The 12,383-nt window shown below is 53.4% G+C and overlaps 1 protein-coding gene across 1 annotated transcript; it reads left to right on the forward strand.

Annotated features, from left to right (window-relative positions):
- Positions 1–8,074: 8,074 nt before the first annotated feature.
- On the forward strand, positions 8,075–11,386 carry G6M90_00g091360 (uncharacterized protein; the record flags this gene model as incomplete). Its single annotated transcript, XM_066131399.1, has 4 exons — positions 8,075–8,372; positions 8,506–9,624; positions 10,467–11,162; positions 11,241–11,386. 4 exons carry the CDS (start codon positions 8,075–8,077, stop codon positions 11,384–11,386), a joined length of 2,259 nt encoding a protein of 752 aa, XP_065987350.1.
- Positions 11,387–12,383: the final 997 nt, after the last annotated feature.

The following is a 12,383-nucleotide window of genomic DNA, read 5'->3' on the forward strand; positions in this document are numbered from 1 at the left end:
GGAGAAAAAATTTTCTACAGACAAGTACTCCGTATGATGCGGAACTTTGAGGAGTTCGCAGTACATCCTGCCATACCCCGTGCATAGACTGGATGTCCCGTAATTCCGTGATAGTCTTGAACCCCGGAGAAATGGCGCCACTTGCCTCATGGAGCTAAGCAGTTCAATTCTCGTGACTCAGCGACAGTGGGTTTGTGAAGTCTGCCAGTTGAACTCCATCCTACTCCGTAAAACTCTCCGTAATAATGCGAGCGCTATCGTCCCTGCTCTGGAATGGGGCGTTGGTTGATCATCAATCGTCAATCAGCGCCTGGCAGGCGCCGTAGGACGAGATAGTTACTCAATCGCTTGCACTCGAAAGAGGAAGAGATGCCGACTCGTAAAGTTTACCACGTATCCCTAGTATCTCCTCCGCACAATACAGCAAAGTACGCACAATTACGCTTCCCGCGGAAATGTGGTTCCGACCGACGGCACTCCGTTCTCCATTTACACGGTAGGGTACCAATATCTGCTGCTCTCAAATGCCCCCAGCGCAATATGGCGCTGGGCTCCCAACTCCCAAATGCCAACTATACCGACTCCCAACTAGGTGAAATTCGGCGAGCGCCTAGTCCCCAAATGCGAAAAAGAGTCTCTTGAAGTGCCTGGATCCCGTTGTGCTGAGTCAAGCGACCGGCGCCACCCACGCCATCAAACGTTTGCTGCTGCTGGCTGATCTCGGCCGCACATTGCTAAGAATATACGGAGTAGTTGAAGTTGCAGGCTAATTCGAGACTGCGCTCTGACGTTGGTGGTTGTGAGCTTGCCATGATACTCCGTACCTTGTCATGTCTTCTCCATGCCATGCGTCGATGGCTCTACGACCACGGCTTGCACGGCCAGATGTTGCGCCATGATCAATAGATGCCTGTGGGTTTGCACAGATTGTGATGGGCAACCCCTGCCCATCGTCGATGGGTAATTCCGTTTCCACCTGCATGGTCTTGAAGGCAGTCTCCCCCCCGGCCGACATGGATGGATGTACATGTACATGTGATGTACTGTTGGCCCTCCAGAATGTCGATATCTTATCACCTCGCCGATTGTGTTTGTCGCCAGAGACGCGTGAACGGGCTAGCAAGTGCTGGTAGGTGGGTGGATAAGGACGAAGACGCGAAGTACGGATGTAAAATGTACTCGTCAGTGTTAGCATAGATGAATCAAAAACCAGACCTTTCCGACACCGTGGCGTTTCGGCACTGCGTCCTTTCTGTTATACGCGACTACGCCTCTTCATCCCCACGTCCTCAAATAACTTGGACCCAATTACCCGAAAGAGATGTCTCGTCTGGGTCTTGATGAAAAGGCACACAGACGATTCGGGAGGGGGACTGACCGGGGCTGACTCTGGGTATAGCAGACGACGAGTTGTAATGTTGAGCCTTGAACGTGGAGCCTTGCGCCTGAGCCTTGCGCCCCTAGTAGTACTAGATGCGAATGACGAATTTGGGCGCCTTGACGCCTCTGCATCATACTGGCAAGTGATGGACAGATGGGTGTTCGAGAATCGAGATGCGGATACGGAGTGCCAAATCCAAATTGCTCAAGTCAAGTGCGGCTAAGTCAGAGCCAAGGCAAGTCATTATCCATTGTAGACTGACCCCCTTCCTAAGCCCGACTCATCCCTGCACCTTTGTCTGCCACGCTATCTTTTCTCTGCCATTTTTGTCTTCTTCCAAAACTTGCGATCAGACTCGACACACCGAGGCTGTCAAACGCGTGCCGTGAACCTCGACTAAGCAGCCCTGTCGGTGTGTATTCATCGCGACAACAATAAACGCTCTTGGAACGGCGAAGCCACCGCAGAGCACCCAGGTAGCCCGCCAGCAGCTCGCGTTCCTCCCCACAGGTCGGCTTTTTCGTTGCAGACTGTGGCATTGTTTCTTATTTTTTGGGACATTGGCAAGGTCACCCTCGTCACGTCGGCCTCAACTCTTCCTCAACAGCATTCCCAAAGACCTGTACGAAGTAGCGTCTGGCCACGGCTGCTAGTTACTGTCAACCATTTTCGTCCTTTGTCTGGTTACTCGGCGCACCAACGGCATTGACACCTGCGAGCTCGTGAACCAAGAACGAGCTGGAGCGCCACCAATTTGTGTGGTTGCCCGTCACCCAACACGCCGTTCTTCCCCCAGCGTTGGATCTTTGACCATACGCGACCATCAACACGTTGGCGCTCGATGATACTTTGACCGCATTCGACTTATACAACGCGCTCGGTTGGGACGACGATACTCCAGGCTCTTCAACCCAAAGCCTAGGGATCGTGCAGTTACTTTTTGCCACGGCCACATACATACATACTGCATACATTGCGCCAACGGGTCGCTTCCTGGTCTCCCCACTACCTACTTAGAGGCAGTTACCCAAACGCCTGGAAAAGCGTCGTGGGCTTGTCAGGTACGGGAGCCCTCCCCTTGGGCCGCAGGCAAGCCAGGGTTCCAGTTGCTCCAAGCTTGGCCAAACATTGGTGTCTCCTTGAGGTCTGGTGTGCCTGCCCCAGCCGCCCGTCATTGTTAGGGTCGACTGGTCAACCGGTCCAAATGTTTAGTGCTGTTTTTGGCCGCTGACACCACTAACAGTCAACGTCTCCACCCCTGCACCACAGAAGTTGCCAAGCTCAACCGGCTCGACGGTCAAACCTAACAGTCTCCAGAAGCGGTAAGCTCAATCATCAACCCCCCGCCCCTTTCGTGTTCTCCAGTCGCTTGGACGTCATGGCTGGTATCCGGTCTGGTGCTATTTTGGCGCGCAATGGCTCTGCAGAGCTCCAAGTACCGACCGAATGCCACAGAACGGTCCGGCGCAGGACGATGCCACGCCGCCCATGGTTGCGCCGTTGCAGTTGCATGGCATCTCTGGCTACAAACAGCCGCAGACGCTGGCGATGCGAGTGCAGACGTACTGTGGACCCGAATCGCTGTTGTGCATGCTGCACGCTGCTCTGCGGTCTGCAATCTGCAGTCCTCGCACTGCGCGCCGCAATTTTGTGTGGCCATGGCTGCGAGCTCTTCATTTAGGACGTTGTCCGAGGTCGAGCTCAGAGACAAACTATCCGTTATTATTCTTAGCCCCCCACCCTTGCACCACAACCGACCAGACCCTTGTCCTATCCGCCTCGGCGTCGAGCTTGGGGCCGGTGCCGATTTGTCGGAATCGTCGACCCGTTGCTTCCAAGGCGTGAGGGCAGGCGTGAAGGCTTGGAGAGGCTTTCAGTACAATGTTGTATGGCATGTCGGTGCAGACTCCGATGGCGGTCACTGCTCTCTTCTGCTCCTTGGGCTGCTTCTACCCTGGTCCAGGCACGAGATACTACCCTTCACATATTGGCATTGCGCCACCCCTGTCGTCACTCAATGGATATCCCTCCACACACATGCACTTCAGACTAACATTCTTTGTCTGATTAGACCGTTCGCTGGCATTGAAAGGAATCATTTTCCTCTGTTTCTCTGGATATATTTCTGGCCAGACACGATTGCCTGACTCTCGGTATCGGCCAGCCCGGCCAAAGGTATGTGCATGTTTGTTTCCCACATTTTGTGCCGAGCTACGGAGTAGCACCCGCGGACTCGAGGGCGACGTGCATGAACTCACAGTTGCTCTGCAGCACATTCAACCGTTGTGGTGGTGTGTTGTGATTGATCGGCACAAGGACGCGTTCGTCAAGTGTCCGCTGCTTCTTGTCCTTTTCCCCTTCACTCTCCGTCTACCCTTAATGCCTATCCAGCCCATTTGGAATTGTCTCCAGTCACTGGGCTAAAACGATGTAAAGGCAGACAACGTTTAGTCTTCGTGCGGATCTAGCTCTTACATCCCATCTGCACCCGCACACGTGGCGAAGGGTTTGACAAACAGGCAGAACCCTGTCTTCTCTCACGAGACCAACTCTTTGACCGCATCCCATCTCTTCATTCCTGGCATCAGAGCTTCAGGACAGCCTACAGGTACGTGTATGCGCGCCAATGTTACAAGAGCTTTCCAGCAGCACTGCGCTTCGGACGCAAAGATATACTCCATCTTTTACGGCACGATCACATCCATGGCCTTGGGAGGCGGCATTGATATTACCTATGCTGTTTGCTGCCGCATGGAATCAGACTGCGTGTGTTTATTTGCGAACTCTTGAGCTTGAGTACAATGTTCAGAGAACTTCACCATTTTTTATTGGCAATTGAAATTATTTCTCTCTCAGAGATATTGCTAACAGTATGCTACCAAGGTGGTCTCGGCTTCAAACTCGGGTCCTGATTCAGGGCAGATTTGCACTCGAGCTGTAGCTTTTCGCGCAGCTCGCGGCCCAACGTCTGTGCTGTCAAGACTCAATATTTGCCCACTCGTAAGTTTGTCTTCAACAAATTGCCCAACGTCGGCATGATTGTCCCGGTTATTGGACGTGCTCAAAAATCCTGGAGCGGAAAGCTGGTGTCTGGCGTGTTTCTTGCCTCAATCGCCGCTACGCAATTGTTGCTCACATGACGGACAACTTAACTACGCGGGCTTGCCTGCAACCACCGAGTGTCAAATGACATGACTGAGATCAACGTCGAACTGACATGTGCATAGCATCATATCCACCCCCCTCTATGACGGTCACAATGGCTTCACATCCGCAAGTTCGCGGTCATTTTAAGGACGAACCGGTTTCTGATGCTGTAAGTATTTTTCCTCATCTGCGTCTCACATGTTATATTGGCCGGCCAAGTGGTCGACCTTCTTCAATGCTACATGTCTCGGTGAACACCATACTCCCACAGCTGGTGTGGAAAGTTTCCGGCCCCCAACAATAACTGCAGCTACGAAACACCCTCTCTCATTCTATTCCTGCACGAGCAACTCAAGTGACGCACACTCGTGATTTCGCAACAGCTGGAGCGAAACAACGAACAGCCACAATCGAAAGTCTCTTTAGCCTTTTGAGATTTATTGAGAGTTCCATGCACCCAATGAGTCTCGGCGCAAGGTTGACCGGCTCAGGACTCAATGATGGGTTCGGCAGGACATCTCCTGTTTCACTACTGACTAGGGTGACCACCTTTGGACCGGGGAGGGGTGTGCCCAGCCACGACTCTGCTGTACGGGGTTCTCTGGTCGTGGTGCTGTATGGTATTATACATACATGCAGAACAGCGAACAGGACGAAAACTGGGAGAGGGCTGACGCATAGCACGCCAGCCTTCCCACAAGCTCCGTCATTTGCATATTCATCCGTTGCCAATTGCTCTGCTCCCTCGGCGCCGTTGATACGCTGCTTCAGTTGCCTGCCAAAGTGCATCGCTGCACCTGGAACCGCGTGTTCTTTTATGCCCCTTGTTTTCTTTGCGAATGCCCCCTAGCACCTTTCCACTCGTCGGCCCTGTGGCGGTAGTTTCTTCTGTTTGGCGCCAAGGCATGGGCGGCTTGACATGAAGGAGGCGCCAACAGCACGGCCTTGGGGATTTGCCGACAATGGGAAAGTGCGAAGAAAGTTCCATCAGACACAGACGAAATGGTGTGGGCCGGTCAACAAGCTTGGCTTATGAGGCAACGGCCACGACTAGATGGGCACAACGCGCTTATTTTTCCACGGTGGGCAACGACGCGGATATGACTACAGTTGGTGGAGATTGGATCACTGTCGTCCAACGCCCTATTACGTTCCCACCCACGTCCAGTCGCGCATCAACGTTTACAGCCAGTGGGTCGTGGGACAATGGCGGTGGCTGTCGAAAAGGGCGAGGTGCGCCGAGTGGATCATTATCAGTCAGTTTCTGGATCAATTGTCTTGCCAGTCATGGCGCTGCGTCGCGCACCCGGCGTAATCAGCACCATCGGAGTGCACAGGACGCCTTTGCACAAAGACACGAAAGAGACGATGGGCGGCGGGTGAGTGCGGTGCCGGCAGCGGGAGATTTGCAATCTATTGGCGACAAGGCGTTTGCAGAGGACACAAGAATTGTGAATAGGGCTAGCCCCCCCAGATTTCGGCCGATGAGAAGAAACGTCCGATCCAGGGCCAGGCAAGAGAACTGCCTCTGCAAGCGCACGCAGGCTCTCTGGGAATGTTGACCGTTGCAACCTGTCTGCTGGAACCCACGCGTGCGGGCAGGGCCTCCCATGGTCCTAGTCCTTGTCGATTCTATCGACATCAAGGGCTCTGCCAGGAGTAGTCAACGCTTCTTGTGGTGGTAATGAACAAGGGGCGGCAACGGGACATGGCTTTGGCTGGATCTGTGGGAACGGCTTGTCCCCTCCCCCTTCCAAGTCCCAGAGCCAGCGACAGCGCCATCTACGCCAACGACGCCAACAACGCCAACGTCTTTTTAACCTCTCAACCAGCTAAGCAATGCACAGGTGTGGATAGGTGGTGTGGTGTGCAGAGCATGGCGGCATGTTGTTTGCCTGCATAGCTCTCGGGTGGTGCTGCCACCCACACCGCTCGTGGGCCAACACACACTCGTTTGCAAAGAGAGCAGCGCAGCGCAACGCGGCGGCGTTAATGTGGCAGCCAAATTGAGCGCTGCGCTGCTCACATTGAAGCAGCACGAGAGACGACAGATGACAACGCCACCAGCACCACAGCACCTCTACTACCACCACTACCACTACCACTACCACAGCCAGAGTGCAAAGGGCGAGGCAAAAAAAAAAAAACAAGGCAACGCAAATCAAATCCAAGCAAAGCAAAGCGAATCAAGGCAAGGCAAGGCAAGGCAAGGCAAGACCACGCACACGGAGCACCCCCCCTGCACACACAACAACACGCAGCAGCGCCACGGGCAGGTCGTCAAGAAGGAAGCCAAGCTTGCACCAGTCAGGAGCTGGTCCAAGCAGCCAGTCAAAGCAGCCAAAGCCAATCCCGGCTGAATCTTGGCCCGCTCTTTAGCCCCAGTTCTGCAATGCCCTATTGGGCAGCTGGCCCTTTGCATGTCGTCTGGACGGCCTCTGGATAGCGCTCCCTGACTCCCCGGCTGCCCCGTTTATTGGTCATTTAATCAAAAGCTGCAACCCCTGTCACGTTTCTTCCATGCGCTGGCCATTCCTAGTCGCAAAGCTCTCGTTATCCCGCCACCCTCCTTCGACCCCTTGGTCGCGCCCCCGAGCAATCTCAACGCACGCCACCCCCCCTAGTCATTCTGGCCCCGGCTGCCCAAGTCAAAAAAGGCATATGGGACCTACTTGTCTTCGTTCTTGACTGGAGCTTTTTCTCTCCAGTTCTAGTCCCTGCGATCCTTCTTTTTCTCTTCTTTCCCTGGACTGGTCGGGACGGAGTGCTTGGGTAGCTCTGAAGCCTGCATCACTCGATCCTTGACGTGACATATCAGGGCGCCTTTCTTGCTTTTTGCAACACCGCATTGTCGCTGCTTGACGGCCTCGCCCTGCACAACCATCCTCCCGCCGTCGCATTTTCCGTTGGCACGCTGGAACTGTACTCGCTGAAGCAGGCGGATTTGCACAGAACCAAACAAGAAAAGAAGGCGGCAGTACATACATGGTCAGCCCATACTCCTGCTATTGCTATATCCCTATTCCCACGGCCCGTCCTGCCACGCGGCGCGCTCTTTTTGTCTGCATTTCCTGTTCTGCCCCAACACCGTTTTGCGCATCAAAGGCCAGGTTGAGGTCTTGTGTGTCGCGTTCGTTTCCTTCACATTTGCCGCCATATTTGGGGGTTCTTGGGTGTATATGCTGTACATGTCCATGATACAACGGCCCCATTTGCCTGCGTCGGCGCGCCGTTAAAGTTAGCGGTTCGTCAAGACGGCGGCTGTATCTCTTCACCGGCTCCCGTTGCCACCAAGACTTGGTTCCAAGCCGGCCAAGGACAGGCAGGGTTGCTTTATCAGCATTGTCCCTCTGGACCTGGCACGCCTCACCCGTTCTATCCCAGTCTGCCTACCAGGGGACATCGGCCCACTCCACCACAGCTCTCCCCAGACCATGACACCAGCCAGGGGGCAATAAAACACCACCGCGCCCGACCTGAGCTTGTTTTCTTCACCTGTTCAAGTAATCCTTTCCTGTCGATGTCTTACTGATTGGTATTGCCTCTATGCAGCATCATCCCCACCACCAGCAACAGGGTCCGCCTTCTTCCCAACTGCATCATTCACGACCGTCGAGCATAGTTCATCAGCAACCTCACCCTCAAGCCCACGCGCAGCACCAAGGCCACCACTCGCTGCCGCCGCCGCCGCAACACCAACAGAGTGCGTACTCGTCGACTCACTCCCTACCACAAGCCTATCAAGCCGGCAGCCAGACAGCCGGCACGCAAGACAACCTGGGTTACTACAGCCATCCGAGTCCCTACAGCACCCCAGGTGCTAACAGCGGATACACTTCCGCCGGTACGTTGCTTGCATATTTCCTGCACCTTTTTGCTTCACTGGAGTCTATCACCAGAAAACACAACCAACAACAAAGCCCACAAACTATCGCATTCACGCACAAGACTGACATGAGCCCGCCTGAAATGTATAGACACTCCCGACATGATGGCCGCCGCCCAAATGCCTCGACCTCCCTACCCCCCAATGTCATATCATACGCCGCAATCCAACTCCCCAGCATCTGTCGCATCCCCCTCGCAACATGATCAGCACAGAAGTCTGTACGGCCAGCCGCCGTCGCAGCATCTTCAGCAGTCCATGTACTACCAACCGCAGTCGCATTACCAGCCAATGCCTCATCATCCCAGTGCGTCGCCTTATGCACAACACGCACAACATCCTCATCACCCGCAGCAATCCATGACATCTCAGCCCAACATGATGATGTCGCACTCGGCTCCTCAGAACCAGATGACGCAGCACGCAGCCCAGCACGCGCAGGCCGGCATGACGGGAAGCCCCAGACCAAAGATTGAACCGCAGGTTCCCGTTCAACTCCAGAAGCAGGCACAGACTTCACCCATGCCGCAGGCCCAGCATCCGTCAAACGCACCGCAGTTACAAAGCCCCGGAAATGCTGCGCCGGGCGTCAATCCTAATGCTGCACCAGGGCCCATTCCCGCGACTACTCCGCTGGTTGTGAGACAGGACGGCAATGGCGTTCAGTGGATTGCGTTTGAATACTCGCGAGACCGGGTCAAGATGGAATACACCATTCGATGTGACGTTGAGTCAGTCAACACAGACGAGCTGTCTCCCGAATTTAAACAGGAGAACTGCGTCTACCCTCGAGCTTGTTGTCCTAAGGACCAGTACCGTGGAAATCGGTTAATGTACGAGACTGACTGCAACCGTGTTGGGTGGGCTTTGGCGCAGCTCAACCCCCCGCTGCGTGGCAAGCGAGGCTTAATCCAAAGAGCAGTTGATAGCTGGCGAAATAGCAACCAGGACCCGCGCCTTCGAAGTCGACGAGTTCGCCGTATGGCCAAGATGAACAATCGCAAGCAGGTTCAGGGAACACCCACGCCTCACCCAGGTGCATCTCATCTTCCTGGACCCGGCGGGCCATCAGGGATGCCAGCGGCACCCGCTCCCATGGGACATGGGGCGCCACCCATGGGCAAGCCTGGGATGGGCAGCATGGGGCAGCCTTTGCATCATCACGCTGGGGCTCATGACGGGAGTGCCCCAGGTGGAGGAGATGAAGTCGGTATGTTCCACCAGATGTAATTTCAGCCAGAACCCTCGCATCTGCTGCCTTTGCACTGCTTGTTTTGCCTCTTAGCACCACAACTGCACTGTACGGGCTTGCCCGACTCATCGTTGCGTTGATTTGTCCATGATACCAACTCCTTCTACTCGTCATCTATTGCTGCAAAAAAAGTTCTTTGCGCTTTCGACAAAATGTGAGCCCTCGTGGGCAGATTTCCTTAATCGTGTCTCGACCGTCTGTGTTGCGCGACAAACATGTCTCTCTTGTCATTTTCTTCGCCAATTTTTCTTCTGGGAACGGATTTGTAACATTTTCTACTGTCGTCTCCTGCTACTTCTCTTTTCTTTTGCTCTTTCATTTGTCATATATATGTAGCATGACGGTCTTTGATGTCGGCCGGAGTTGCCTCACGACCCGAATGCGCTGAGTGTGGAAAGAGAAGCTGTCCTCATTTATAGGATCTTTTTTTCTCTTTGAGACCAAGACACCGAAAATTTCCTGTACATTATCATAGTCGCATGAAGTTGCGCTGCTGTCCAAGCTCCTGCATCATGGCTGCTGCTTGTTTTATGCGACTCTTAGACGAGCTCAATTTGTGCCTGTTTTTGGCTATAAAAGTTATTCCTGTGCAGGCAGTCATTATGCCACCAAAAACATTGTTTTATGAGACAAAGAAGAAGAATGAGAAACAAAGAGAGGCGAAAAAACAAAAAGAAAAAAAAACCCATCTTTGTTTTGTCGTCGATATCGATTCGCATGTTGTCCCTGCCTCATTTCCAAGACATTTTTCGTCTCACTCAACCACGATAGAGAGCTTTGGGCTAACTGAGATTAATGAGGCCACGGCACTGCTTACGAAGATCAACACCATCATCACCCAGATGCCACCGGCCAGGGCCATCACGGCGGAGATGATGTGAGACCTGCCCACGTCTTCACTGGTTATGTTGGTCAAGGCTACCCTGGCAGTGCTCAAGGCGGGCCAATGTCTCACATGGCTCCTCGAGCAGGTGGCAATGCCATGCCCGCGCGATCGCATAGTCGGGGTAATGTCGATGAACCGGAGGGCCTCTTCCCTGACGTTCCCGAGGCGAAGAAGCGAAAGTTCATTCTTGTGGATGATAACATGCGGGGCTCCAGGCTCCGAGTTCGAGTTACTCTCGACGGCGTGGACACCAATGAGATTCCTGACAGCTTCCGAAAAGGCGCCAGCGTGTTCCCTCGAAGTTACTTTCCACGTGAAATGCAAAGTCCTCCCCCAAGCGCGACCGGTTCTCAATTCTTCACCGAAGACTTGTCCGATGATGGAATCCAGGAGACCGAAGGCCGGGAGCTTGGTCGGCGGGGAACGACAACGTCAAGCAGCCAAGCCGTCAAGGTGAGCATGGCCGAGGGCCAGGATGGCGAGGTCGATGTGCCAAGGATGAGGAAGTCGTATCGCGGGAAGGAGGTAAAGTTGAACGACTTGGGTTATCGCATGGCATGGCTTCAGAGCCGCGTGTTTGCAGGCCGGACTGTGTTTCTGCAGCGAGCTCGTGAGTATTCCTTGACCTACAAGGCTGGATGCTGGGGTTGCGACGGAATGCATGTCACTAACAACTTTGCCTCAATAGTGGACACATACCGAGGTAAAATAAAAACCGCCATTGAAGGCACAATGCAGGACGTTACAACCATAGCACCTCATTATGAGACGCGGGCCGGCAAGCGACGATGGAACGATAGAAGACGACGTGGAGATTCCAGCAACGATGAATGATTTCGCACTTGATTAATCGTCTGTCATTGCGCCATTTACTGTTGGACTCTACTCTTTTTTTTTTCTTCTTTTTTTTTTTGGTTGCTGCTTGACACGCGCACAAGCTCATTTCTTTCTTGGTTTAGACAAACACCCATTGTTTTTTCGCACATGTAGCCAGCCTGTGCGCGTTTGTTTGGCTATTGTGGTTCCCCCCCATTGTTGATGCTTTGCTTGGCATTCGTCGCCTTGGCATGGAATCCAACCATGTCAATATAGACGATGCAATGTTCTGCGATTCTCAAATCAGAAGCGCAACGAAAAGTCGCATTGTTCCCCCTTCCCCCCTCACCATTAGGGCAAAATTCTTCATGGCGGCTACTGCTGGACTCTTCTTGCCTGCCTGCCTTGAGCGAAACAATTGTCTATTCTTTTATAGTTGATACTATACATAGTGGGATATTTTATTGTGTACATGGACTGGCTATCTGGATATGAGAGTGGACCCATTGAAAACAAAAAGAAAACAAAAAGGGGGATGTATATATGCCGGCAGAATTTGTGTACTGGGAGTCTGGGACAGCCAGGACGCTTTGCCGGTGCTGAAACATTGATATCAGTATTTTATAATAAAGTGAATACCTATGGCGAGATGTTCGGATATGCGGATCACAGGTGCAACGTGAAGACAACATGGGCCCTTTGCGGCCTGAATAGCTGAGCTGGGCTGCTGCATTGTGCTATTGAATACGAGACGTTTGTATGTATGTATTCAGGAACATATTCGGTACGTAGCTGAAATAGCCCACATAGAATTGCAGCTGAAAACGTGGTGGCAGCGGTGCCACTCACCCCCTTGCCCTGCCTGCAAGCAAGCATGGATGAACCTCGCGGGCTGTGGCAGATGCAGCAAGGCCAGGTCTGGTCAGGCGAGGTATTCCGCGGCAGCTGAAAGGCAGTCGTAACTCGAGGATGATTCTGACGGTACACAAACAAGCAGGTGGTGAATGAATCGGCC

Source organism: Metarhizium brunneum, chromosome 5, assembly GCF_013426205.1.
Source record: "Metarhizium brunneum chromosome 5, complete sequence".
Classification (NCBI taxonomy): Eukaryota; Fungi; Ascomycota; class Sordariomycetes; order Hypocreales; family Clavicipitaceae; genus Metarhizium; species Metarhizium brunneum.